At 44.3% G+C, this 27,127-nt stretch overlaps 9 protein-coding genes across 9 annotated transcripts; 4 read left to right on the forward strand and 5 right to left on the reverse strand.

The window, feature by feature from the left end:
* Positions 1-462: 462 nt before the first annotated feature.
* On the reverse strand, positions 463-4,494 carry FA14DRAFT_128102 (calcium-translocating P-type ATPase; the record flags this gene model as incomplete). Its single annotated transcript, XM_025496837.1, has 1 exon — positions 463-4,494. One exon carries the CDS (start codon positions 4,492-4,494, stop codon positions 463-465), a length of 4,032 nt encoding a protein of 1,343 aa, XP_025351772.1.
* A 1,476-nt stretch (positions 4,495-5,970) lies between these two features.
* Positions 5,971-7,398, reverse strand: FA14DRAFT_162726 (yeats-domain-containing protein). The gene has a single exon (XM_025499739.1). It carries the CDS (start codon positions 7,383-7,385, stop codon positions 6,039-6,041), a length of 1,347 nt encoding a protein of 448 aa, XP_025351773.1. The 5' UTR covers positions 7,386-7,398; the 3' UTR covers positions 5,971-6,038.
* Positions 7,399-7,542: 144 nt separating this feature from the next.
* Positions 7,543-8,674, forward strand: FA14DRAFT_162727 (uncharacterized protein). The gene has a single exon (XM_025499740.1). It carries the CDS (start codon positions 7,576-7,578, stop codon positions 8,611-8,613), a length of 1,038 nt encoding a protein of 345 aa, XP_025351774.1. The 5' UTR covers positions 7,543-7,575; the 3' UTR covers positions 8,614-8,674.
* On the reverse strand, positions 8,643-10,881 carry FA14DRAFT_162728 (alpha/beta-hydrolase). Its single transcript, XM_025499741.1, has one exon. The coding sequence runs from the start codon at positions 10,766-10,768 to the stop codon at positions 8,726-8,728; it is 2,043 nt and encodes a 680-aa protein (XP_025351775.1). The 5' UTR covers positions 10,769-10,881; the 3' UTR covers positions 8,643-8,725.
* A 253-nt stretch (positions 10,882-11,134) lies between these two features.
* On the forward strand, positions 11,135-14,781 carry FA14DRAFT_151469 (uncharacterized protein; the record flags this gene model as incomplete). The annotated part of the gene is made up of 3 exons (XM_025497477.1): positions 11,135-14,112; positions 14,176-14,455; positions 14,522-14,781. The coding sequence occupies exons 1-3, from the start codon at positions 11,206-11,208 to the stop codon at positions 14,779-14,781; spliced, it is 3,447 nt and encodes a 1,148-aa protein (XP_025351776.1). The 5' UTR covers positions 11,135-11,205.
* Positions 14,782-14,857: 76 nt separating this feature from the next.
* Positions 14,858-16,304, reverse strand: FA14DRAFT_166111 (NAD(P)-binding protein; the record flags this gene model as incomplete). Its single annotated transcript, XM_025499997.1, has 3 exons — positions 14,858-14,959; positions 15,041-15,606; positions 15,668-16,304. 3 exons carry the CDS (start codon positions 16,302-16,304, stop codon positions 14,858-14,860), a joined length of 1,305 nt encoding a protein of 434 aa, XP_025351777.1.
* A 489-nt stretch (positions 16,305-16,793) lies between these two features.
* On the forward strand, positions 16,794-21,468 carry FA14DRAFT_162729 (uncharacterized protein). The gene is made up of 2 exons (XM_025499742.1): positions 16,794-17,558; positions 18,334-21,468. Exons 1-2 carry the CDS (start codon positions 17,135-17,137, stop codon positions 21,393-21,395), a joined length of 3,486 nt encoding a protein of 1,161 aa, XP_025351778.1. The 5' UTR covers positions 16,794-17,134; the 3' UTR covers positions 21,396-21,468.
* Positions 21,279-23,798, reverse strand: FA14DRAFT_162730 (translation initiation factor eIF-2A; the record flags this gene model as incomplete). Its single annotated transcript, XM_025499743.1, has 1 exon — positions 21,279-23,798. A coding segment is annotated over exon 1 (2,044 nt), but the record flags the coding sequence as incomplete, so codon positions are not given.
* A 222-nt stretch (positions 23,799-24,020) lies between these two features.
* FA14DRAFT_166114 (DnaJ-domain-containing protein) lies at positions 24,021-25,378 on the forward strand (the record flags this gene model as incomplete). The annotated part of the gene is made up of 3 exons (XM_025499998.1): positions 24,021-24,093; positions 24,166-24,281; positions 24,350-25,378. The coding sequence occupies 3 exons, from the start codon at positions 24,021-24,023 to the stop codon at positions 25,376-25,378; spliced, it is 1,218 nt and encodes a 405-aa protein (XP_025351780.1).
* Between the last annotated feature and the right edge of the window lie 1,749 nt (positions 25,379-27,127).

Below are 27,127 nucleotides of genomic sequence, written 5' to 3' on the forward strand. Positions count from 1 at the left end.
TGCTGCGCAATACAAGGCACGCAATCTTAGCCGCGGTGTGTTAGCCGCTAGACCGGTCTATAAATTGATCCTCTCCTCATTTTCATGCCACACGCTCGTATTCATGCATGCATCCGCCCGAAGTAGGCTGGGGTTAACTTCCCCGTTCTTACACCCCGAGCCAAGCAATTTGATACGGCGAATAGCATAAGCTAAAAAGTGGATCACATCACATTAGAACAGGGTATCAGATCTGGGAAATGCATGGTTCGATCTGTGCACACACACTCTCTAAAAGGTGATGAGCTGTCAAGGGCTCTAAACTTTATTCATTTCCACAAAGCAGGCAAGAATGATAAGTTCTTCATCATATTCTTCATAAATAAAGAGGAGGTATACAATATACAATGTTTACAGTGATTAAAGTGAATGCAAATGATAATAATACTGAAATAAGAGAGAATCTATAATGGGAAAGTTATCTCACTTTGCTGTTGAGAATTTCATGTTTCTATGACCCTTTAGTGTTTCTAAAACTTCATCATCGGGAGAAGTTTCAGGATGCACTTGAATCTTTCCTCCTTGGTATAATTGCCAAGATGAAACGCTTGGATCTCCGGCTGCCGGCTCACTTCTACTTGCTTCAGGTGGATTAGATGGATGCCAATTGCCCACAATACCTGCACCAATCAAAGCAGGAACCAAAGCCATCAAATTACCCGGATGAACTTCTGCTTCACGTAATTTTTGATTTCTGGTTTTACCCATAAATGCCAATCGAGAACGTCCACCGCGAATACGTGCAAATGCACCCAACTTTTGGGCCAATTGTCCAATCACAGGTGCATCCCAATCCACTTGATCGGCATCAGCTTGTACTTCTGTTGGCGAACGACGCTTATGCTTTGGCAATGCTTCTGGATCGGGCATCAATCCGAATCTGATCATAATCAAATCGATAGGTTTGGTAGGGATTAATCGGATCAATACACCTATTGGCCAAGAAATCAAACCTGCAACAACAGTGATTGCCCAATTGGTTCCGTCCAATTTCGTAACACTGAATGCGGCACCACCAACGTAAACGATCAAAACTTGCAATCCGACTTCAATGGCCATAATACCCATAAACCAAACATTCTTGTGTAAGCCTTTGAAAATGTTTAGGTTTCGAGTCAAACTTCTGCAATTGACTTGATTGAACAATTGACAGAACACATACACATTGAAGATCAATGCACGTAAAATTTCATCTTGAATTCTTCTGCCTTCAGGATCGGTACGATTGTAGCCTAGAATGGAATCACCTGCAAAGTTGAGTGTTAGGATCAAAGCGAATTGATAGATGGATTGTCCGATAATCATCTTCCACATATCTGTTGTCAATAAAGGTGCTGTACGTTTGTCTGGCTTTCTATCCAAAAGATCGGGTGAAGCAGGATCGGTTGCCAATGCCAAAGCAGCCAAGGTGTCCATGATCAAATTAATCCACAACAATTGAACGGCAGTGAAAACAGCTCTGTCCGCGACTGCAGTAATAAATGTAACACCAACAGCACCAATATTGACTGAAAGTTGGAATTGCAAGAATCTTCTGACGGCATCGTTGACACTTCTACCCCACATGATTGCAGTAACGATCGATTCGAAATTGTCATCCATCAAGATAATGTCACTTGCTTCACGGGCAACTTCTGTACCGGCGATACCCATACTGAAACCGACATTGGCAGTCTTTAAAGCGGGGGCGTCATTTGTTCCATCTCCCGTCACACCTACAACGTGCTCCATGCGCTTCAAGCATTCGACCAACGTCTTTTTGTCTTCGGGGCTGCAGCGGGCTAAGACTTGTAATCTGGGAACGATTTGCATCATATCGAAATCGTTCAACTGACGGAACATTGGTCCTTCCATAATGATACCACCGGGAGTAAAGATACCACATTGTGTTGCAATCGAACGAGCAGTCAATGCGTTATCACCCGTGCACATCTTTACCTGAACACCAGCCTTGGAACATGTTGCTACTGCATTGCGTACACCGGGACGTAAAGGATCTTCGATACCAACAATTGATATTAATGTCAAATCATAGGCAAGACCTTCATACTTGACCAAACCATCTTCGTCAAATTGAGAATCTCTTGGTGGCCATTCGGGTATGTCTTTATAACAAATTGCCAAAGTACGCAACATTTGATTCGCATAGAAAATGATAGTTTTTGCCACATTCTGGCGGGTATCATCATTGAATGGTTTGACATCAATATCCCCTGAAGACGATCCTCGTTGAACTTCAACGTGTGAATTGCACAGCTTTGTCAAGACTTCACTTGCTCCTTTGACGTATAAACGATATCCTCCTTCGCGTTTCTTGACAACGACTGCCATTGCTTTGCGCTCAGAGCTGAAAGGGAAGTTTGTCACAACCTCATTTCGGATACGCGATTCCCGATAGCTCTCCCAATTCAATTCTTTTGACATCTTGAGCAAAGCAGTCTCTGTCTTGGAACCAACAAATGTAGAAGCATTGACTTTGTCATCCTTTTCTTTCGTTGCCATAAAGGGGATAGATTGTAAGATCTTGCCAAAAATGGACTTATTCTTGGCGCCTTCACGGATCGAGCGAGCTTTCTCGTCTTCTTCGAATGCGGTAGAGTTCACGGCTATAGCGTCATTGAACAGTGTACGGAGAGGACCATCAACTACCGAGCTCAATTCACGTTGTTCAACGGCCCAATCACCGCTCGTCTTGGTTGTCTTTTTGGCTGCTTCATTTCCAGCTTTTTGTGTTTCCACTCTTCCTTGATTTTCATTCATATCCCGTGCGAATTTCAAGTGAACACCAACGCTGCCTGCCACAACTGTCATCTCGTTTGAGGTCAATGTACCAGTCTTGTCAGTACAAATGACACTGCAATTTGCACTCGTTTCACAAGCTGACAAAAGACGAACCAATAGATTTTCCTTTGTCATTCTTTTGGTTGCAAATGCCAGCGCCAAAGTTGTGGCAAGAGGCAAACCTTCGGGAACGGCGACAACGATGATCACAACTGCTTCGATCAGGATGTCGATGAATGCTTGTGCTTTCTCATCAGGTGTATGAGGTGAATCTGGCAATGGCTTGGCTAAACGAACGAAGAATTTGATCATCAGGGCAATGAAGAGCAACACACCGGCAGTTGTACCGGCATAAGCGATGATTTCTGCCAATCGGTTGAGCTTTGCTTGTAGTGGCGTGATTTCGCTATCGGAACGCAAAGACATCATCAATTTACCGTGGAAACTTGTCGGACCAACAGCAATGACGACGTACTCTCCTACACCTTCCATACATCGTGATCCGGAGATCATGAAGCAGTCTCGATGTGGAAGCTTCTCGCCTGTGCTCTCATGCTTCTCCAGATCGGCAAGACATTCTTCATAAGATACTTTGCGAATCATATCACTTTCACCTGTTGCACCTGATTCATCACATTTGACATTGTGACCTCGTAAAAAGATACCATCACAAGGCAAAATTTCTCCAGGTTCGATTTCCAAGATATCTCCAACTTGAACATAGTGAACGTTCATCAAAGCACGCTTTCCTGATCGAATGACTTTTACGTCTCTTTCTTCCTTTTTAGCATTTAGCTTCTTGAATTGACGTTCTTTTTGCCAGTCGTTCAGAGAACCAACGATATCAACAATCACAACGGCTACCAAGATTGCAACACCTTCAACCCAATCAACGTTTGGTAATTCGCATTGTTCTTGACCAGGCGGAGGATTGCTGCATTCAACAAATTCGGGCGGAGCACCGAAATCAGAGTAAAGACCAAGAGCCAAAGAAATGACCGCAGCAACACATAACAAGATTAAGATTTTATCCTGCAATGCAAGCCACATCAAAAGTAGCAAACTCTTGCTCTTCTTTTCTGGTAAAGTATTTGCACCATAAACACGTTTGCGGTCCTCAGAGCTTGCATGAACGAATGGGTATTTTGATGGTTGTTTTTCGTTCTCATGATCGCCTGATTCTAAATCATCTTCATCCCTTAATTCTTTCTTGGGCTCTTTTGCTTCGATCGTGTCTTCTTTAACCCCTGTTCCTGAGGAAAGGTCAAGACCCTTTTCGGCATCGGTGCCCAAAGAAGCCAAAAGGCCCTGTACGCCTCCTAGATCACGCAATAGACCCACATTCTTTGGATCAACAAGCTCGGCAAGCTCGATCGGACGGATACGGAAAGGTGTAGGATCCATCTCTCTCTGTCTCTTTTTCAAAGCTTGCATCTCTTGTGCTTGAGCGGCTAAACGACCTGCCCTCGTTGCTCCTGCAAAGTTTGCCTTTGCTTTTTTCCACCAAGAGGCATTCTGTTTAATCTCTTCATCTGCTTCTTTTGAAATTTCTGCTTTCTCCTTTTTGAGGTGGTCATCGCGAGAAGCATTCGTTGAGATTGTTGCGCTTTGATTTTTCGAAGATTGGATGTTACCCTGATCATTTGATCTTGCATGCGTCAAATCACCACTCATATCGGTAAAGGCTGATGCAATGCTTGCTTGACGTAGATGAGCATGATGTGCTGCTGAAGGATCGTTATCACGTAAAGCCAAGGCTGTTCGAATATTTGTTGCAGATGCACTATCTGCAGAACCGGAAAAGTCTGAATGAGCGCTGAATGTTGGCGAAGCAGGCGCATTATTCTGCGTGCTAGAATCACCTGCTCCAGTCTGTCCGGGAACCTGTAAGCTTTCATTTCTCCGATGTTTGTTGAGTGTATGCGCCGAGTCTTGTTTCTGAATAGTAGAAGCTGAATTAGGAGATTCGATATTGGTAGCCTCTGATTCTCGTTCAACATTTGACCTTTTATCATCATCGGCCGACATTTCCGTTGTGATGATTGTTGGCAAAGCCGGTTTCTCGGTTGGTGTGCCACTCATCCTGTTGACACTTGTGTAAGATTAGAAGAAAAGGTTGACGTTTTTGATAGCAGTGGCAGTGCAAAAAAGAAGGAACAGCAAGTGTGAGTCTCTCTTTTCTTCACGAATGCAAAGAAAGCATTCGCCGACTTGTTGTATTATGATCGTCTTGTATCCATATGTCAGAGTAATTGGAAGTTAAGATGTTTGATATATTAATCGGTTGACCAAAGGATTAATATGAAGTGAGCGGTATGCGAAATGGGAATTGTAAGTGAATTGCAAGCCGCTTCTTTGATATTCTTATACGATTTTCAGAATGCATCAATCAGGTACGCCCAATTGAATGCGTACATCCAGCCTTTTATGGCGCGAAGGCAAGGCGGTGACAAGGGCTGTGATGAGCAAAGATGAGGCGCAGAAGAAAGAAAGAGGCAAGATTGGCTGGCTGCCTCCTTTTTTCCTTGAGGATGGACAACAAACAATAAGAAGAGAGCGGTGGAGAAGTATTGTTAGCACGAGCACGCACGCACGCACACACACTCAACACGCATACAACTTTTTGCACTGCATAAAATGATTCTTGGCAGTAATTACAGGCAAACCAGCTAAATATAGACTTGCCAAGAAATTGCATGACAGGGAAATTGTGCATAAATCCTGCATGTCAAAGCGCATCACTGTTCTGACTTTTTTTCATTTTCTTGCTTTCTTTATGCCAATTCATAAAGAGGGTCTTTCAAACGTGCTCTAACTCGAAATGTGAAGTCCTCATTATGGAATTGCTGGCAAAAGATGGAATTCATGGGCCGGTAAAACTCAATCAAACGTAGGCATGATGACAATGCAAAAGAAGCATTTTACATTTACACAGCCCCTTCCGCATTAAGGCGTGAGACCGCGGGCTTTGCGCTGCACTGTGCTGTGCAACAAAGCGCAGCGTAGCGCGCCGGCATTCACTTCTGTATGCACAAACAGACTGTGTTCCTGGCAGAGTACATCTTTAGCTTCCTCCCGTTGTTCTAGAAGGCGCACAGCATTGCTTGGCCGTCTGTCACCGAAAAATAAGCAGACATGCCAAGACCGAAAACAACCTCGAAGATCGGATGGATCATTGGTATAAATTAAAATACAGTAGTACAAACAAAGGACATACTTTAAATAGCAGAGATCGGCCTTCCACTCCTTAATTTCCGTTCTCCTTCAATCAATTTAGCACGTGTTTCCTCCAATTCTTGAACCGCATTTCGTCTTGCTTGATCTAATCGTTCTCCTTCCGCCTGCATTGCTTCTTGTGAAAGTGCATCAAAAAGTGCACCAGAAGAATCATGAAGAGGATGTGGCGGTAGAACACCCGATTCCAATCGTAAATCACGTCCTTGTGGTCCACTTGTATCATCCAATTGACTCAAAGCAGTTTTGTATCGTTGGAAAGAAGCTGGGTCAGAGAACGCTTGAGCGGATTGTGTGGGTAATGGGGTAGGTGGATGTTTTATCAGAACTTCATAAAATGATTCCGTAGGCTCTGGAAAAACAATCTCGTCATACGCCCATGAATGAACTACAGATGGCAGCGGTCGAAGGGCGGTCGGATGAGCTGCTGCACTTGCACTTCGTGTTTCATGAACCATTGGCGTTGATGTTTCTTCATTCTTGATGGCAGTGATGGATGCATTGGTCGCTTCACCTATATTGCTCACCGATGTTTCACCTTCCTGAACACTGACATCACCAGCCACCTCCTGCGTCTCATCTTGACCTGCTTCCGTATCTTCCATCGTAGTATCCGCCTGGCCTTCTGCTACTGAAGTATCTGCGATCGTTTCATTGGCTCCAGTAGTGATGGTCGGTGCATCTGCACTGCCTTCCGGGTTACCCAGCCCGACCTCAGGAGCAGGAATAGTAACCGGATGCCAAGGATGCAATTTTAGCCGATGAAATGTTGAGATTGGCTTCTCTCCCGATTCAGGAACGAAAAAGATTTTGATCTGAATGTCAAATTCACCCCATCCTGTTTCTGTAACTTGAAACGGTGGCTTATCAATATTTCGTGTATGCTGCGGATAGGTTTCATGTAATTTGAATTGAACTCGTTTGATGAAGTGTGAAATATCATCCTTGCCGCCCACCATTTTGTGATAATCTGTTTCACTTTCTCTGCCTCTCGTGCTCACTCCTGTGGAAGGAGCAGGAGTTCCCGATACGGAAACTTCTCTTTCTGCATTGTTAGACCCACTTATAGATGCACCTACATTTGTTCCCGCTCCACTTCCATCTGCATTTTGATGTGTTCCTCTAGAGGATGAAGCTAAACCAAGTTGATCTGCCTCAGAGATGCTGGGCAGCGGATGTGATGCAACACTTCGAACAGCAACTGTCCATTTATGCGTATGATCCGGTGCACTAACGATCCTTTCTGCTTCTGAAAGAGGTGTGGCCGTATTTCCGATCAATATGCCACGATGGATTGCCAAGCCTCTCATCCGCTTCACGTTAGCACTCATTTTGATCGATGTGATGGCCAAGAATTAAGAACAATTATTGATTGCAATGGAAAGTGCATTCATGCACGCGCTAAAAAGGCGCGCAAAGATCACGTGGATTTTCAGGTAAGAAGAAAGCCTAATCCGATTTTTCATACCATTACATCAATCAGTGTCTCCATCATCATCACCATCCCTTTATCCGTTCAAAATGCCTCGTAGAATTGCCACGCAGGTAGGCCAGCTCATCTCACGTCAATTACGCGGTGGCCTACTGAAATCAAGTCCAGTAGCCTTTCAAACGTTGGTCAATCATCCTCCTACACCATTACCTTCTCGAGCGCCCGTTCAAAGATCAGCATTGGATACGCCTTCTTCTCGAGGATTATCATGGAATTTCGAAGATGAACTAGATGGAAAGAAGAAGAAATTTGACTCCAGAACAGAAAGGAGAAAAGGGCCTAAATTGGGACCACAACCGATTGTATATTTGGAAGATCGTGTACGCGAACGATTCTATAACGATCATCCCTGGGAAACATTAAATCCGAAAATGCTGGTCGAAGGAGAAACAATTGTTGACAGAAGCGTACCAGATATTAATGCAACAGATTTGACTGCTTGGGGACGAAATCCTGGACCGGAAGATGTGGTTGCTTGTGTCGTTCATTTACATCGTCAACATGGACTATCACTGTCTCAGGCATACCACAACACATTATCCACATATTATGCTCTTCGAGCTGAACACGAACATGCTTCGCGAATTGCAATTTTTGAGGCAAAAGCATATGGAGCACGTTTTGCTAAAATACGAGACCTTAATGGAAATCCAAGTACAACAGCTGTTGAGATAGAAAGAGGATTCCACAAAGAAGCAGAAGAGCTTCGCGAGGGTGCAAAGTATTATGCAAAAACCAACAACCTATCAGAGAGATTATTTGGAGGAGCACATGAAGTCGATCAACGTGCCGCTTCGCGCAAATATCGATTCCGTATTCGTAATACTTGGGCGCCCGTTTCACAAGGAGAAAAGTATCTCCAAGCAGCCCTCAAAGCCAGAGACGGTATTTCTCAACCTTCTTCTATTGATGCAGGAACAAAAGCAGATGTAGCTCAGATCGAATCTAATGCCGAACAATCAACATCTGCGTTGGATTCAATCATTTCTTCAGCGCGGGCCAGTGGCTTGAATGCAAGGGCGGACGCTCAACCAAGCCCATCATATGTAACGCCCACTCAAAGATGAGAAGGATGGCAAAAATGTACAAATAGGTATCATGTTTGATAATAGATAAATAATTATGCTAAAGTATTCTACATTTTGAGATTAAGAAAACAATGATAAATCAACCCCCATCTCAAGCAAAACGAACTGCTTCTCCTGTTCGATGCGATTTAGATTCTGAAAGGTCTTCATCACTTTCATCTCCCACATCGAAGATCTGTTCAGCATCTCGATCGGCTATGGAATTTCCATTACCTTTGCCCTTCTCGTCTGAATTTGCTCCGTCGTCTGGTAAAGCGCCTGTCCTTCGACCATTTGCCCTCGTATTGGAAGCCGTAGTTGCGTCTAATCGATAAGTATCATCGCTGTAGGCAGTCGTATTATCTTCTTCGGCTAAATTATCATCGCTTGGCAAATCGCCTTGAATGAAACGCTCCATCTCATGTTCACCTCCTTCTTCTTCAGAAGGTAGATAGGGAGCGGAAGATTTGCGATGCAAACGTGCTCTTCTCCTTAACCGTAATAAGATACATGTTCCCGCTCCAACAAGGATCAAAAGCACGATCAGAGCAGCACTTCCGGCGTTGTAATAAGCTTCCCATTTGGCCTCTTCGGCTACTTGTGCTTCCGTTTTTCCACTTATGCCTGGTATCATTGGTGTATTGTCTTGAGAAGCGGCATTTTTACCCCCTCCTGCGACGACTAATATTCTATCCGTTTCTCCTTCCAGCCTAGAAGGAATACGTGCACTTGGACCAGCAGCATCCATCAGATCTACGCCCATGAATCGTAACATCATATCATGAGCTTCTACTGGCTTATCCACACCAACCATATGGGATGCTTTTGCGATTGAGACGTACGTCATATTCCTATTCGAACGCCAATAGCCCGCCAGTTCATTATTCACATACCATTGCTTCTTTTCTGGCGCTCCCCATCCTTGACCAGCCCATTGGAGTCTTTCAGGAATTCGTTCGACTCCTATATGATTACAAATCAAATCTTGATCTCCAGCAAACAGCAAAACTGGAACGCCCGCTTCCAAGATTGTAGGTAAATGAATCACTGACGCCTTGCCTCGTATATCGCTATCAATACCACTGCCAACCCGATGATTACACTCAACCCATGCTTCAGGCTTGTGTATCGAATCAACGTGCAAAGCTCTTCGTACGTCATCCCTCTTCAGGTAATCGTACGTAGCTGATAGCGTTGGAGGCCAGTTCATACCGCAAGCAGGTGCTGAATCTGACAGACGGACATCGTATATGTTGATACATGTATCCCTTCCTACCGTTCTTGCTTTGGTTCTTTCGATGATCGAAGCCAAAATTCCTCCGCAAGCTGGAACGCTACGCATATCATTTGTCCCTCTTGCGATTGCTTCTTTGCATTCGTCCACTTCTTTTTTGATCACCCTGTAATCTTCGCTATCTGTTGACCAAACTTTCGACTCTACCATCATTTCCAGTTCTGTGCCACTTTGAGCAACCGGATCGATGAAACCATTTCCGATTGCAACACCCCTGAGATCAATAGGTGATCTATTTCCTCTTTTGATCAAAGCATTAGCAGTGAATGGAATATACTGACCGGCAAAGCTTTCACCTGCGATGTAAACGTCTACGCCATTTCCTCGAGCGTATTCTGGGTAAACCTCTATCAGACGATCTAGAAAATAAATCACTTCATCTGCAGCTTGATCCAAATTGCGTGAATATCCATTTGAGTCAACATATGAAAAACCTGTACCGACTGGTTGATCCAAGTAAATCACATCGGCATATTCGTTCCAAGCGCCGCCAGCTTTTGTCCATTCAAGTCCTCCTTTCATATCTGGTCGGAATGCGCCAATTTCCATCATGAGTCCATCGAAGCTACTGCAACCTGGTCCGCCGTTTAGCCAGATGATGAGCTTCTTTTGTGTTGTTACATGTCTTGCACGTTCTAAGACAAAGTACAAATGTGCATTATTTGCAGGTTGATCCCCAGTGATTGGTGCTCTTGCAGGTAAGTATCCCGAAGCTAATGATAGAGGTTGATCATGATTGAGAAGAGGTAGAGAAGGTGTGAAGAATGTGGCAGCAGATGGTGATTGAGCTCTTTTGTTAAGTAGAGACATCAACTGTGCATTCCTACTCTGAGACCCATCGTCTCGTTCTATAAATGCCATGACTTGTATAAACGGTGATGGTTGTTTGAAAGGGAAAAGAGTCAGAAAAGGATCATTTATATCCTACAAAGATGCTTTGGGAGTTGAGTATGATCTTGAGTAGGAGGTTGAGAGAACTGCTGGCTTTAACAGGCACTAGGGCGGGCGAGTGACAGTGTGTAGTTGTGCAACACATTCTCGACTTATTTTTAGCGTACAAAGCGGGCGCGTATCATTGCGTCCCCTGCACTACAATACTCAAGACGCAGCGCAGCGCATGTTGGCGTAAGTAACGCCGATAAAACAAAACGTTAGCTTATAACTCTGCTTTAATAGAGCACGGGCTTCTAGAAGAAATGAAACAAACAACAAAAAGATCAACATATCCTCCTTACAACAAAGACAGATGTCAAAGACAAAGTGCCTGTTCCTGACCATACCACTCTTGATCTGCAAAGATGGCTTCTAAGCTTCCGCCTCCTCCAAAATTAACAGCAGAAGCTTTGAACGCTGCAGGAACTCAAAGACCGGATCTGACAAGAAAGGATTCTCATGCTTCAGATGGATCTCATTCTTCACATTCCTCGCATCAAGAAAGAGAAAGGCAAAGACATCTCGGTGAAGGTCCGGGAGGTCCTCCTGGAGTCATCAAACCAATAGCTTCAACAGTAGCAATCCTATTTATACTTTTCATAAGTCAAGCTGCCGCGCTTTGGCTCTTCACAAAAGGATTCTTATTGACAAGGACGACATTAGAAGGTGTTTCAAGGTGTGATAGACCAGCACAATCATCATTCGCTCTTCCTTCGCAGCTGAATGGACTTGTACCCACTTCAGATGCGGACTTTCAAGTCTGGCAAGATGCGCTCATCGAAGAAGCAGAATGCACTTTACCTGCAAAGTACGATCGAACATTCATGTGGATCATCGATGCTCTACGATTTGACTTTTTGGCCGATACAAACCTAAGAGATACCTCAAATAATCAATCTTGGTCACCAAATCCTTATTATCATAACATTCTCAACTCGCCGGCAAAACTGAACAAGGAACAAAAGAGTTTTTCCTTCTTATCGCATTTCCTAGCCGATGCTCCTACGACCACATTGCAAAGGCTTAAAGGCTTGACAACGGGCTCTCTGCCCACCTTTATCGACGCCGGATCAAATTTTGGCGGAAGTGAAATCACTGAAGACAATTGGCTATCACAGATGCGTAAGAAAGCGGAATCTATACCAGGCCAAAAAGCAAAAATGGGTATGGCCGGTGATGATACTTGGCTTACCGTATTTCCAACCATTTTTGATCAGGAATGGCGCTTTCCATTCGATAGTTTCAATGTTGAGGATCTCGATGGTGTAGACAGAGGGGTTGAAGAGACCTTGAAGCCATTCTTGAACAAAGCTGAAAAGTCTTTGGCGGATTGGCGATTATTGATCGCGCATACACTCGGGGTTGATCACGTTGGCCATAGATTGGGCGCATCGCATCCGCGCATGAAGTCTAAATTGGAAGAAATGCAAAGCTTTCTAGACTTCATCATCGATAGCTTACCTGAAGATGCTCTGTTCGTGCTTATGGGCGATCATGGAATGGACGAAAAGGGTGATCATGGCGGTGATGGAGAATTGGAGGTAGGCGCGGCTTTATGGATGTACTCAAAGAAAAAGGATTTGGAAGGATTGTCGGATTCAGAGATCAAGACAATCAATTCGAAATCTGAAGCGCTTATCAGCTCGCACCTTCCTTTTTCACTACTACCTTCACCGCCATTTGATGCATTGGGCCATCGAAGTATACCACAGATCGACATCGTGCCAACACTTTCGCTACTTTTAGGTCAACCTATACCGTTCAACAATTTAGGCTCAGTAGTACCTGAGGCATTTGAGTCATCCGCATTACTCCTTCGCGCATTACGAATCAATGCATTACAGATTCATAAATATTTTGATGAATACGCAAAGGTCTCGAGTGATCTTCAGCCGTTCCAAGACGATCTTCGATCCGCATGGTATGAGGCATTAAGAAAGGATGCTCAATTGGCCAATGCTGCTCGTGGCCAGAAGAAAGACCTGGAGATAGAGACCGCTCAAGCTTACCTTTACTTCAATCGATTAGCCTTGGTGAAGGCTAGGAGTGTTTGGGCGAAATTCGAGAATGTCAAGATCGTCCTCGGTCTTTCGATGTTGGTATTGAGCCTACTTACCTTAATTCGAATCAAGTCGTTCTCTACAAGTCAAGAAGTCGAGGTGGTGCTAGGAGAAATTGTGAAGAAAAGTATTCCTGGAGTCTTGATCGGCGCCGTGATTGGATTTGGCGGAAAGATGTTCTCATTGTATGCATTTCCGGTGCTCATCTTCCAGACTTTGGAACTTTGGGAAAGTGTGTTGGCCGGTCTCGTCTTGGGATCGCAATTCAGCCTATTGTCAAGCCTGAACACATCAGACAAAACGAATAAGACAACCATTTCTTCAGATTGGTCAATCTTGGGAGTTTTGCTGCCTGTCCTACACTCAATTGCATTCTCATCCAACAGCTTTACTGTACAAGAAGACAAGGTCGTTCTAGCATTAGCAGTCATTGTACTGTTGTACCGAGGCATTCAAGGTTACCTGAATAGTCCGACCACAAGATTAAAAATTCGTACGCCTATCTTAGCGATTGCAAGCGCAATTGCAATTCGGGTCGCCTCTGCAAGTAGAGTCTGCCGAGAAGAGCAAGGGCCACAATGTTCAACGACATTTTATAGTCAAACAGATTCTACTCTCAACAGTCCGATCGTCATCTTGGCAGCTTATGGTTCAGCTCTCGCCATGCCAGCTTTGCTACAACAAGCCTTACATGCCAGTCGATCCGATGGTGGAGTTGCTCCATTATTCTTCACGTGGATGCTACGGCCTGCTCTTCTGGCAGGTGCAGGCTATTGGTTCGTTGACTGGCTCATCACAGCGGATGTGTTGGGAACGGTGAGTGAGAGTGAAGGTAACTCGTCAAGCGTGCTGTCGATTATGGAAACTGCAAAGATCGCTTTAGCAAGAGCTGATTTTGCTTTGATCGTTGTGATCGCATTGGCCTTTTGGATCTTCAGCCCACTGTGCTTAGAAATGAAGCAAGAAGTGGTACCAGCAACACAAGCAAAGAATGCAGACAATGCTAGCAATCAGCCCACTACACGCATCATCGTCTTGGGATTTGCAAACTCATTCGGATCATCGTACTTGATCTTGCTATCGCTTGTTTTCGCTCTTCACTTCTTGATAGCTCAGCCTATGGGACAAGTAACTTTGAGCTTGATTATGCTTGTTGTGGTAGCATGTGCTGAGCTGGGCGATCATGAAAGGGATGGTGAGATTATGCAAGAAGTACAAAAATTCCAACAGATGGCGAAACAAGCTGCTGTGTCCAAAGGACGTCAAACAATCCAGTCTGAACAGGCAATCCAACCGCCAAGGTCTGCAAAACCTGTGACCATGCTTGAGGTTTCCACATTGGCATTGATAGGATTTGTTGCTTTCTTTGCTACCGGACATCAGACTACATTTGCTTCCATTCAATGGCGAACCGCTTTTGTTGGGTTTAGTTCTGTCCAATATCCATTCTCGCCCATCCTGGTTGTTCTAAACAGCTTTGGTCCTGTGGCTTTCTTGCCTGCATTGTCATTACCATTACTGGTCTTATGGAATCTAGCACCTCAACCACGATCAAGTACACCAAGAAAAACTGACCAAGCCACCACAAAAGACGGAGGGAATAATGATCAGATACAATCAGATATCCAACGTATGCCAACGATTCGACATCTTTTACAAGCAAGTCTTTCGTTCATCTTTTATCATCTCGTCATCACACTCTCAAGCGCAATCTTTGCCGCTCATTTTAGACGTCACTTGATGTTATTTAAAATTTGGACGCCAAGGTTTATGACAGGTGCAATCAGTTTGCAGATTGTTTTCTTTGGCTTGATGTTCGGCATCATTGCTGCAGGTAATGTGATGAATAAGGTCACTGTCACTTTTGGCTCTCAATTCTAGTGTAATTCCCAAATCAAAAATGCAATCAATGTGATGGAGTGTATTTTCATTTCTGTTTTTTGTGTTTTATACAACTTCATTCTGTCCATGCGACTGTACGTTCTTCTTTTGCACTCTTGCGTGCAAGCAAAATACATTTTGTCGTCATGATCACTTGATCAGGTTTGACGAATAGGTTCTCTAGAGCTTTGAGTACTTCAGGTGTTGCTTTCAAGTTGTTTGCTTCTGCTTCGGCTGCTTCTTCTGTTGCCGGTTCTACGCCCTCCTGCTTTCTTGCTTGTTCGACATCACGAATCGTTTGTCCAACGTTTTGATAGAATTGAATATATCTACCAGGTAGCATTGGAATAGAACTTGAAACCAATTTAGGTTGAACAGGAGCGCCAGATGAACCTGCATCATTTGCAGGTGCTTCGGATGCATCTCTTGTCATAGTTGTTGTCAATCTGCCAAGACGCATTGAAGCAGGAATACGCTCATGATACGATCCAAAAGCGTCAGCATGAGAAGCAGGTGTCCAACCAGCCTTTAATTGATCTTCTTGTGGGTCCAATCCGCGCTTCTCAAAGCTACCACGAGTGCCTTCTACACGCCAACGAACTTGTTCAGAACTGATATGAGCTGCCAAACAACTTGCACCGAGTGTTACTCTTGGTCCGGAAATGCGTGTACCGGGTGCAGGTGCTTCGCTGTCAGGTGGTAAAGGAGCGGAAAGGGGATAATGAAGATGAACTAAGAAATCATCATCCACTTCAGCAGGTAATTGACCACGAGAAGAAGAGACGAATGCTGTCACCTTCTCTGGAGGTCCAAAGAGGAACAGAGCTGGTTGAAAGAGAAGATTTGTCAATTTCTCTCACTTCGAATTGCTACCCATCATACTCACCTTGATCGATCAAATGAGCTCCTAAATCCCATAATAGACCTCCTCCTTTCTCTGGTGAAACACTTTCACGCCATCCTCCCTTGGCAAAAGGTCTGTAACGATCAAAACGAGAAATCACTGTGACCGGTTGACCAATAGGTGAAGGTAGACTAGGTTTGGTATGACGTGTTGGACTCAACAAAGTACGCAAAGTCAAAAAGTCTGAATCCAATCGACGATTTTGGAAAGCAGCACAAACGAGACCGCGAGATTCTGATTCTTGCTTTAATGATTCCGCTTCTGTCAATGTTAAAGCTGCTGGCTTTTCTACCACAACATGATGTCCAGCACGTAAAGCTTGTAATGCGAATTGATTATGCGTTTCATTTGAAGTTGCAATGACGACAAGACTGCGAGGTGGTAATGCGCCGGTTTTATCGCCTTCTGTACCCTCAAAGATTGCTTCTACTGTTGAAACGACTCGAACGTTTGGAAATACTTTTGCTGCTGGAGGACCTGAAGTAGAGCCTTCTCTTTGTTGAATTGTGTGTAGATGAAATAAATCAGGTAAAGAGAGCAAGAGTGGAAGATGAAACGTTCTCGCTGCTCCGCTGAATCCAACGATTGCGACACAAATTGGAGCTGATGGTGAAGACATAATTTATATGAATGAATGCTATTTGAAGAAGCAAAGCATACAATTATGATCGGGGATTAGAAGAAGAAGAAGAAGAAGAAGAGGAAGAAGCAGATCTGAGCGTAATATGCACGAATACGCTAGATTATAATTGAGGCTTTTACAATTTGTAACCCTAACTCTTGTTGCTTATTGATTGCACGCTCTCCGCCGCCGGTGCACTCATTCTAATGAAATACAAGGGCACCGCATTTCAAAAGTCGCGTTTTAGGCATCTGCACAGTGTTACAGGTGCGTGCATACACGTTGTTTATTATAATGGCGCCGCGCATCATTCGTTTTTTTAGATCAGGGAGGGAGAGAGCAATAAAGCTGCTTTATATGCACCGATGATAGGTCCGCTGCTGCGCCTGTCTGATTATTTTATTTTATTTTGACCAAGTAGCCGAGACTTGGCACGTAGGTATGAGAACTACTATAGGTAGAGAGGATGATAACAACAACAACATCAAAACAGTGAATGCGTTTAACAAGAGTTTCAATCTTTTCACTCTAAACCTTCATAGCATATACAAACAAGATCGAAAGACGTTCAACTTCATCTTTGGTCGACTTATCCTTTGTTCGATACAACTGGACGTGTAAACAGGTTATATAGTCTGCAATCACACGCAATATCCTGCTGGACAGAGGCAAGAAAAGAAGAAGAAGAAAGCAATCACCAAATCGATACGTGATTATGCTTGATGACGATACAACTTAATCTTTCATCCGGTGTTCCTTAAACAACCAACAGTCTTATCCCCCCACCCTCCTCGTTCCCAGATAATACAATCCAGAAAAAACACTCTATGGACAGCACACAATTTGCACATCAAAGAGGTGCATCCTCTCTAAGCTCTTCCTCTAGCGGCGGAGGAAGAAGATACAATATCAGCCACCCGACCGATCAACCTCAAACACTTGTCTCGCCTCCTTTTCAACCTTTTGGTCAAACGGGATATCAAAACGGAACAATGGCTACGGGTTATCCTGGATATCCCAACGGACAACCATCCGCCAATCATAATCAAGCCTATTCAAGTGGTAGTAATGGGCATAGGACAGGCGGTAGCATAGCCAACGCAAACGGAATGGTCTCCAATGGCGTTCATCACAACGAACCACCATCAACACGTGTGCGCCACAAACGCCCGGATACTGAGGAAATCAAGAGGGTGGCGCATATCCATTATGAAGAGCTATTCAAATTCCTAAAAAGCCATTTGGCAAAAGGTGAGTGTCAGAAACAGTAAAAGTGTGAGAATGTTGGGAGGCAGAATACTACAAGATGGGGCGCTTGCCCATGATTGTGAAAGGAGCAACGCAAATACATTGCACACAGATCGAATTGGGCCGATTGGAAGATGCTGTGTTATCTTTACTCTGTGCCGCTCAGTGCAGTTCCAAGTGACATCAGATCTCCATATAAACGCCGAACAGGCGTGATGGCGTTTGCTTAAAACGAAGCGGATGGATGAAGAGAATGCTGCACTCATTTTTGAGCTTAAAACATTACCTTGAAAGAGCGATCGGATTGGGAATCAGATACCCTTACTCTTGCCATCCTCACATCCATGGTCGACGAACGCATCTTTTTCCATCTCGCACTCGCCGATCGATCATTTTGATGCTACTTTCGAAGGCATGTGTTTTGGCCCTGCGGGCTGGCAACATGATGTAGATGGAGTAGCACCTTCATCATCATCTTCGTCTTCATCCATCTGCTCAAAGGATTCATCTTCGTCACTGAATAGTCTACTTTTTGGACAAAAGAGAACTATAAAACCCAACAACTTTCGTCGGGTAGACCTTGCACCTTTGATAACGCCGTGTTCTCAAGGAAATGCACATCCATACCAAATGAGGGTTCAGAGGAACGTGACGCTGGCACGTACTGCGTACTTCTGTTTCCTTTTACGAGATCTTTGCTCGTTTTCCAATCATGATGAACATCACAACAAATTCAGACAAACTAACCTTTTCCATCCTTTCATTCTTGCTCATTCAGGACAACGAGGTCCGCGTACGAATGCAAGAGAAAAGCTTACTAGATTAAGTCAACAGCAATTCACAGAATTATCCACCGACGTTTACGATGAATTGATGCGAAGGATCACAAACGCACGAACAGGGTCCGAAATTCCCCATTTGGCAGTCCGAGAAGAATTCCATCCCAAACGAAATCAAGCCCGACAGAAGCTTGCTACTCTTCCCCGAACACGATTTAAAGATTTGAGTTCAGATGTCTTCTTTGAACTCGAAAGAAGGTTCCCCGAACTTCGTGACGAATTCAGGCCAGAGGTCTCGGAGCGTGAAAGGAGAGAAGAAGAAGAAGCCGCACAAAAGCAAAGGCAAAGACAAAATTCGATCTTGAGCGCTAGAGATGAAGATGTATCTTCGCATACTGCTCATCCATCTGAAGGTGGCAATATGAGTGGGCCGACAAATATCCTTGATCAAGGGCAATCCTCTGATCTTGCTCCTCAGCCATCAATGCATGACGTGGTTGTTCCTGCGAAGAGCACTTTGGTAGAAGAGGAGATCGCGATGCCCTTCACGACCACTGACGGACCAGCCGAGCAGGTAGACTCGTCCTCATCTTTTGACCAAAAACATACGCGAACATCGAGTGGCGAAAGGCCTGCAAGTATTCGTGATTCGATTGTAACAAATGAACAAGAGAATAATCGGAATACCATGTATAGTCAGGCAAGTTCGATCGGTACAGGCTTCTTCAATGGGTATGCAGCCAGTCGTGCCACGGAAAGTGTTGCAAGTCCAAATTTGGCAGCCCGAAGCAGTCAAGCTGAAGGTTTCCAGTCTTATGAGGTGGAGAAGTTGAGATCGGATTATGAATTCCGAATTGCAACGTTGCAACAAAAAGTTTCTGGACTTGAAAGTCGGAATAATGATCTCGAGAGAGCGAACTCGGAGCGGGCGGATGCACTGCAAGCCGAGCTGGAAGCAAAAAGACAATCATTCCACAACAAATCACAAAAGTATGAACGCGAGATTTCGGAACATCGTGAGAACCGTCAAAAGACAGAAAGTGAATTGCATGATACTTTGAAACGATTAGATGAGCTTAGCGAACGACATCGTACACTGGAAAATGAAAGGTCAACGCAACCATTCAACCAAGGTCAAATGGAGGAAGAATTGACGTCTCTTCAACGTGACTATGCCGAGCAAGAAGAGCTCGTGGCAGAACTGCGGGGAGAAGTGACAAATTTGATGGAAGAATTGAAACAACTTTCGACCAGGAATGATGAAATATTGGGAGACAAGGAAAATGATCAGACCATCATTCGCGATTTGAATAACCAAGTTGCATCTTACAAGCGTAAGTATGAGAACGTCAAGACGGAATTGCGAACACTGAAGGCGACATCACAGTTATACGTTCAACCACCAAAAACGGATGAATTCATGCCACCAAGTGAAACAGGAGCGATTGCCGATATCAATTTGACAGCATTCCAGAGTTCCATTGACGATCTTCTATCAGCAGCAAGGTCCAAGACGCCAAGTTCGGTTTTGATGGCGATGAAGACGGTCATCTTGGCAGCCACATTGGTAACTGATGATGTGTCCAAGTTTGAACAAAAGAAACAAGAAGGCACAGCAGAGGGAAGAGCAGAAGTTTCCCAAGCAAAAACACGAATTTCAAATTCACTGAACAATCTGATGACCGCTTGTCGAAATCATGCTTCCAGTCATGGACTTTCGCCAGTGAGCTTATTGGATGCGGCAGCAAGTCATGTTTCCACAGCAATCGTTGACGTTGTAAAATTAGTAAAGGTTCGGAAAGCTACAAAAGAGGAAGTTGACGAATTCGAAATCACATTTACGCAAAATGGTACTTTACCCAATGGATTGAAGCCTTTATTAGGCTCTAGCAATCTTGCAAACGGAGCATTCAGCAGTCCGACCAGCGATTTCCGTAGACGAAATGTTGGAAGTGAAGTGGAAGAGCGTCTGCTCAGTACGCCCGGTGGAAGTGGTGACGGAAATCATACGGTGGGCGGAGGAAGCGGGATGAGTAATCGTTCCTTCAGTCCTCGTTTGAGGCAAGGTGGAACTCCTCTAGGACGTTATTCGCCCGTCAGTTATCGCGGAGATATCACGAGAAAGAATAGTTCTGGTGAAGGCAGTTGGAAAATGAACGGTACCAGAAGTAGAAATGCGAGCATCAGTAGCAGCAGCAGTCATCATTTACCGCACAATTCTTCTACTTTTGATAAGGACACACCTGCTGTGCCTGCGATCAATTCAGATATATTGAGAGCAGCTGTTCCCTCTACACGTTCAGCATCATTCTCGTCAAATGCGACGCCAAGAAGTCCTGGATCAAACGGAATGGCAAATATGCCTACAGGACCAAACCATGGAAATAAAACCAATCTCGGAAACGGCTCTAGTAGCGTGAGTTCCGGCTTACAAGCAAGTATTGATGACGAATTGGTAGGTTCGCGATCCTTCACAACATCATCCGAACAACACGAAGGATCATCCAAAGACATTCCTCATAACGGCACGCCTGCATCAACATCAATTGGTACACTTTCCGCCAGTGCTACCGCATCTCCTATTCCACCACCCCTTCCTCCTTCGTTGGACAATTCAGATGATTCAAATGAGGCTTATTGGGCCGATCTACGAAACTACATCGAAGTACAAACGGAAGCAATCGTACATTGCATTCAAGCTTTACTCTCTTCCATACGTGAAGGTGCTCAAGGAAACCAATTGCACGAAAATCTCACACAAATCACGACGATTGTCTCTTCTATCATCGCCATCTCGAAGGACAACATCCCTCGCGCTGCCGCAGCTGTAGCAAAACAAACTGCCGTCGACGAAAACATGAGCGATTCCAAGGCTGCTACCGCTTCAGCAGACGGAGAGAGAATCTTACGAGAGCTAAGTGAGCATTGTGAAAGGTTGATCGAAATGCAAACAATTGGCGGTCAATTCGATAAGAGCACCAAATCTAACATGGCAAGCGCAAGTTACGGAGTTGCAAAAGGGCTCAAAGCTCTCAATGGATTGCTAAATATCGAAGCTTGACTGAAACAAAAACAAATAATCTAGTACTATTGTATACAATATCCAATCATTATCAATGTGATCTTCCTATTCTAATTCTGAAAGTTCTTTTCTCAATGCTTGTTCAGATGCAATCTTTTGCAATTGCGTTTGTTCCAATTTTTCACCTTTATCACGACGTTCTTTGAGTTCTTGAATCGCTTTCAACTTTTTGTTCAAGTTTCGAAGCTTTTTGTCTAATGCGCCTGGCAATGCACCTTCAGCGCCTTGGCCATCTTTTGCTGAACCGTTGATGATCGAAGCGTCGGCGGTGCCATTGTGTACTTCAACCCCTGCAAATCCTCCGATGTCCGCTGCCATATTAACCGTGTTGGATTTGTTTGAAGTCACATTCCCGTTTGATTTCCCGCTCGATGCATTCCTCTTGTTTCCCGTACCGTTTTGTTGTTGATTTCCTTTTGCCGCACTCACAGGAGCAGCACCGGGCACCGTTCTACGGGCTCCACCAGCTCTGGCCTTGTTTGGCGGTACGTATGCTCCCGATGGCGTTGAAGCGCCTGATGCTGAAGGAGAATTGCTGCTACTGTTGCCATTGTACGGTAAATTGGCTGCTTCTTCAATCTTGCGTAACTCGCTTGGCGGTAAATTTCTTGCGCCAGGTGGTCTGTACACACCACCGCTTGTGCCCGTTCTAGCAACTGCTCGGGATTGCTTTGCTTCAATAGCAGCTTGTGCAGCTGCTGAAGGGGGAGGGGTAGGAGGCAAAGAAGCGGGAAAAGGATAATTTTGTAAAGCAAAGGAAGGCAAACTCGGTCTCCAACTTGCTTGATACAATTCATTAATCATATCAACGTGAACCAATTGACCCGTACAGTGCCAAATACGAACACCATTATCCACACGCAAGCGAGGCGATAAAGTTGCCGTCAAAATGAATTGTCCGTCAGGTGACCATTGGAAAGCGCTACTATTGCTGGCATCGAAGCTGAATATCTTAGCGGCAGAATTGTTTTCGTAAGAGATCCCATTTCGACCAAGCTTTTCGCGATCCCAAACGTCGACTGTTCCACTCAGATTTCCGAAACCTGCCAAACAAAAGAGGCGACCTTGAGGATTAAAAGCGACAAAATTACGAGAAGATGTGCCGAGTTCAGCGATCACATTTACGCGATAGCTGAACAAAGTGCTCTTAGCTGGCATATAACCATACACTGCGATAAATTCTCTTCCATTCGGATTCCATTCAAAGTCATGAACTGGACCTTCTTTGTCCAATGCGATCCGACAATCGAAATCGCCGCGAGTTGACATCATGTACAAATTCGTTTCACCGTAGTACGATTTTCCTGATTTGTCATGATCGGTTGATGTAGCGAATAAGAGCGCAGTACCTTGGGTGTTCCATTTTATTTGAATCTTATCTGCTTTGAAAAATGTCTTTTGCGATGTAGGATTCGGGTTTTCCTTCAAGCCAGTTAATAAAGAAGCCAATGTATAAATACGCACAGAAGCTGGTGCACCTTTCTTTTCGCCGCAGAAAACGGCTACTGCAGGCTTTTCACCTGGACCAATTTCATAACTTGTCAATCCTTCCAACTTTAGACGACCGATCATGCCTTTTCCTTCTATACTTTTTGGGTCAAAGACGTGCAGCTCATTCGTTACCATTCGAAGGCAAGCGTCTTCATTTTCGGTGAATTGGAAATGGCATCCTTGTTGATTCTTTCTTTCAAAGCTTCCAACACATTCTCCTGATTCGCAATCCCAAACCTGCAAATTTTTCCCATTTTTATCTTCTGCATCCTTGAAAGGTCTTTGCCATGTGCTCAAATAACGACCTTTTGGTGAGAATTGAAGGTCGACAACTTTTTCCACGTCAAATGTATGAAGAGGTTTGCACTGTTCATCTTTTTGCGAAGAGGAAGAAGAACTTGATCCGTTTGTAGAAAGAACCAAGCATTGATTATCGAATGCGAATGCTACCAGTGATCCATTTTGACTATACTGAAATGTACGAGCAGCGCTTTGCAAGACTGATTCGTCTATGGATCCTGTCAAAGAGACGTAATTTGGCGCACCGCTGAAGATTCCAACGGCTTTTTGAGATCGCCAAGCGAATTGACTTGGAACAGTCATGATAGTGTGGTCTGCCTCTTTCTGCTTTGCTGTCTTTTATTCCAATAAAAAAGGTGAATAAAAAAATGCAAGCAAGCAGGTTTGATAGTTTATGATGGAAGAGGGAAAATAGAAGAAAGTTGAAAGAGAAAAATGCACTCAATGAACACAAGGCTGCTAATAATAAGTGTCATTCAAACCGCACTCAACGCGTTAACATCAAAATCAATTCTTGCACGTGGTCTTTGTGATCATTCATTCTCCCCGTAAACGATTATGCCAAATTAGACAAATGTTATTCTGTTGATAAGGTCCGTATATGATTGGCATGACTGACTTTATTTCTTTTTTCTTTCTCCGCTTCAATCTTGTTGTTTTTATTTTGTGACGTGGAAAGTTGAAGGTTTGCCGCTTTGAGAATACGCGGAACACCTAAAAGCAGGCTCGTGCGCCATTTGTTTGATGCGCTGTGAGAAGAAAGTTGATGGTTTGAATGATCATCTTTTCCTTTTTCCTCAACTCATCTTCAACATGAGATCAACCAGCAAAGATGACGAAATAGCAACAGACATCAACAAAATGGTCAACAATTCTACATCGTCATGTCAAAAGCGGAAGAAAAGGTCACAATTTCGCACACCTTCCTTTCGTTTCGTGTCACTTGTCTCCATCCTAGCAATTCTTCTCATCATTGCTTCTTTGTCTGACGTTGTGAATGCAGCAAAAGATTATTATAAAATCATGGGAGTGGATAGAAAAGCAGACGAAAGAACGATCAAAAAGGCTTATAGGGTGAGTAGTCTTCTTTCGACAATGAATGTCGTGTGCCATCTGCTGATCAATTTCCCTTCCCCTTCTAGAAATTGGCTCAAAGTTTGCATCCAGACAAACATCCTGATAAACAATCCGAATTTGTGGAAATGTCAGAAGCTTATCAAGTCTTATCTGACTCCGAACAACGATCAATTTATGACCGTTTCGGAGAAGAGGGAATTAAACGTCATCAAGCTGGCAAAGCAGGCGGAGGAGGTGGCGGTCATGATCCTTTCGATATCTTTAGAAACTTCTTTGGAGGTGGCGGAGGTTTTGGCGGTCAAGCTGGAGTACGTAAAGGTCCAACAAAGCAATTTGAAGTGAAGGTCAATTTGGCAGACATGTACACTGGCAGACGTGTTCAAATTTCATTTGACCGTTCAGCCGTTTGTCCAACATGTGATGGAAGTGGAGCAAGATCAAGAGATGATATTCATCAATGCAGTGCCTGTAATGGAGCCGGTGTGAGAATCGTTCGTCAACAAATCATGCCAGGATTCGTAACAAATGCACAAATGACTTGTGATAAATGCGGTGGTAAAGGCAAGATGATCGCACATGCATGTGATCGTTGCAGCGGAGCAAAGGTTATACGAGAAGATGTAGAATTGGACGTAGAAGTGATGCCTGGGGCAAAAGAAGGTGAAGAGTTATTGTTCGAAGGAGAAAGTGACGAAAGTCCTGATTTCGAAGCGGGTGACGTTGTGGTGAAATTATGGAGCGAAAGGAATAAAAATGCATTTAGAAGGAGGGATGCAAATCTGTACACTTCGATCGCTTTGGGATTGGATGAAGCTTTGTTGGGTTTTGAACGTAATATCACACATTTGGACGATCATATCGTCACTTTGCATAGAAGAGGAGTTACGCAACCAGGCTACGTTGAGCGAATCGAGAAGCAAGGAATGCCAAAACGTGAAGATTGGGATACTTTCGGGGATCTGTTCGTCGAGTATAGCGTTGTGTTACCGGACAAGATCGAAGGAGATCTAAGAAAGGTACTCGAAAAAGTATTTGGCCGACAGCCGGGAGCGATGGACGAAAAATCGAAAAAGGATGGACATACAGAGCTTTGACGTAAATTATATCAACTGCCATGCTGGGATTGAATATTCAACAAAGCCAAAAGTGAGAATCTTGCCTTTTGATCAATTTCAACAGAAAGAACGCCTACGCCATGCTTCCATACAAATACACTGTACAGTAATAGATCAATCCACGAAGAGCAAATACTAGAATGTCTTTCTTCATCATCTCATATGCGGTATCATCTCGTAAGCTTACAACTTGCAGCACACCATGACAGATCTAAGGTCTCACGTTCCTCTCTGGTGTGATACCTCTCACTAACCGCTCTGATACGATCTCTCTGTTTCTGATGGGATACCTTTATCGTACCTCTCTAATGTGATACATCTGACGATACTTTCTGATACGGTGCCTAACCCTTTCTGGTGCGGTACCTAAGCACGTTCACTCTTGACCAAACGATCATTTCTGATAAAAGTATCATACATTGAGGGGTATCATACCGTCACAAGCGCAATGAGTCATTCAAAGGGGAAATGATGGTGGTGGCAACGGAAAGCTGCAAAAATGTCAACTAAGTCATGTTCCAAACATTCTCACCGTAATCTGTGAGTATGCATTGGCCATGTTATATGTCAGAGGTGGGCTTCTCATCACTGTAATTCTGGAAACTATCTGGGCCGTAAGATTTATCACAATAGAGTTCATCCATCACCGAGGGTAATTCATGCAAGTCAGTAGGGAAGGAGACGTCATCATCCTCTCCTTACTCCGCAAATATCATCCTCTTATCCTTCCGCCGTTATCGTTCTCTTCCAATTTCGCAATCATCACCCTCTTCTCACTCCTCCCTCTTCTCACTCCTCCCTCTTCTCACTCCTCCCTCTTCTCACTCCTCCCTCTTCTCACCACTCCTCCCTCTTCTCACCACTCCTCCCTCTTCTCACCACTCCTCCCTCTTCTCACCTCTCCTCCCTCTCACCACTCCTCCCTCTCACCACTCCTCCCTCTTCTTACCCCACCCTCTCACCACTCTACCCTCTTCTCACTCCTCCATCATCACCCTCTAAGTGTTTGGAGGAGGGTCTTTGGGAACTTGTGAAACGTAAAGTTCTGGCCCATCTTGCTCTTGCCACGTCACCAAGTCGGAGAGGATGGACGCTTGTTTGATGAAGTGTATTTGATCCGTCATCCAGAGGGGTCTGCGCTTAAGACCGACTGCCAGCGATCGCTTGTAAGAATCCCGTGAATGCGACCACAGAGCCATCCTCGAATGAAGAAATGTTTGCCCGACTTGATTGACCTCACTTCAACCCAACATATGATGATGAACTTCTTCGGCAATGTTGAACGGATGTCACTGGGAGAAGCAGTCAAAAAGTGTGAAGTGGGAGCGTGGAAAAAGACGGCAGAAGAAAGACAATTGTTGATGTCAAGTGTACCATTTCTCCGGTTGAGACTGCTCTGCTGACTCTTGATGAATTCTGTGTGGCATCTTGTAACGAGTCTTGCACCATTTCTCCTGATGAGATTGCTACGCTGACCCATGACGAATTCTGTGTGGCATCCGGAGCAGTCTCTAGATGAATTCTGTGTGGCATACTGTGATGAATTCTGTGTGGCATACCGTGATGAATTCTGTGTGGCATACTGTGATGAATTCTGTGTGGCATCTTGTGTTGAGTCTTACACCATTTCTCATGTTGAGACTTGCACCATTTCTTCTGTTGAGACTTGTACCATTTCTCCTGTTGAGACTGCTCTGCTGACTCTTGCTGAGTTCTGTGTGGCATCTT

The sequence above is a fragment of the Meira miltonrushii genome, assembly GCF_003144205.1.
Source record: "Meira miltonrushii strain MCA 3882 unplaced genomic scaffold FA14scaffold_7, whole genome shotgun sequence".
NCBI classification, from domain to species: Eukaryota; Fungi; Basidiomycota; class Exobasidiomycetes; order Exobasidiales; family Brachybasidiaceae; genus Meira; species Meira miltonrushii.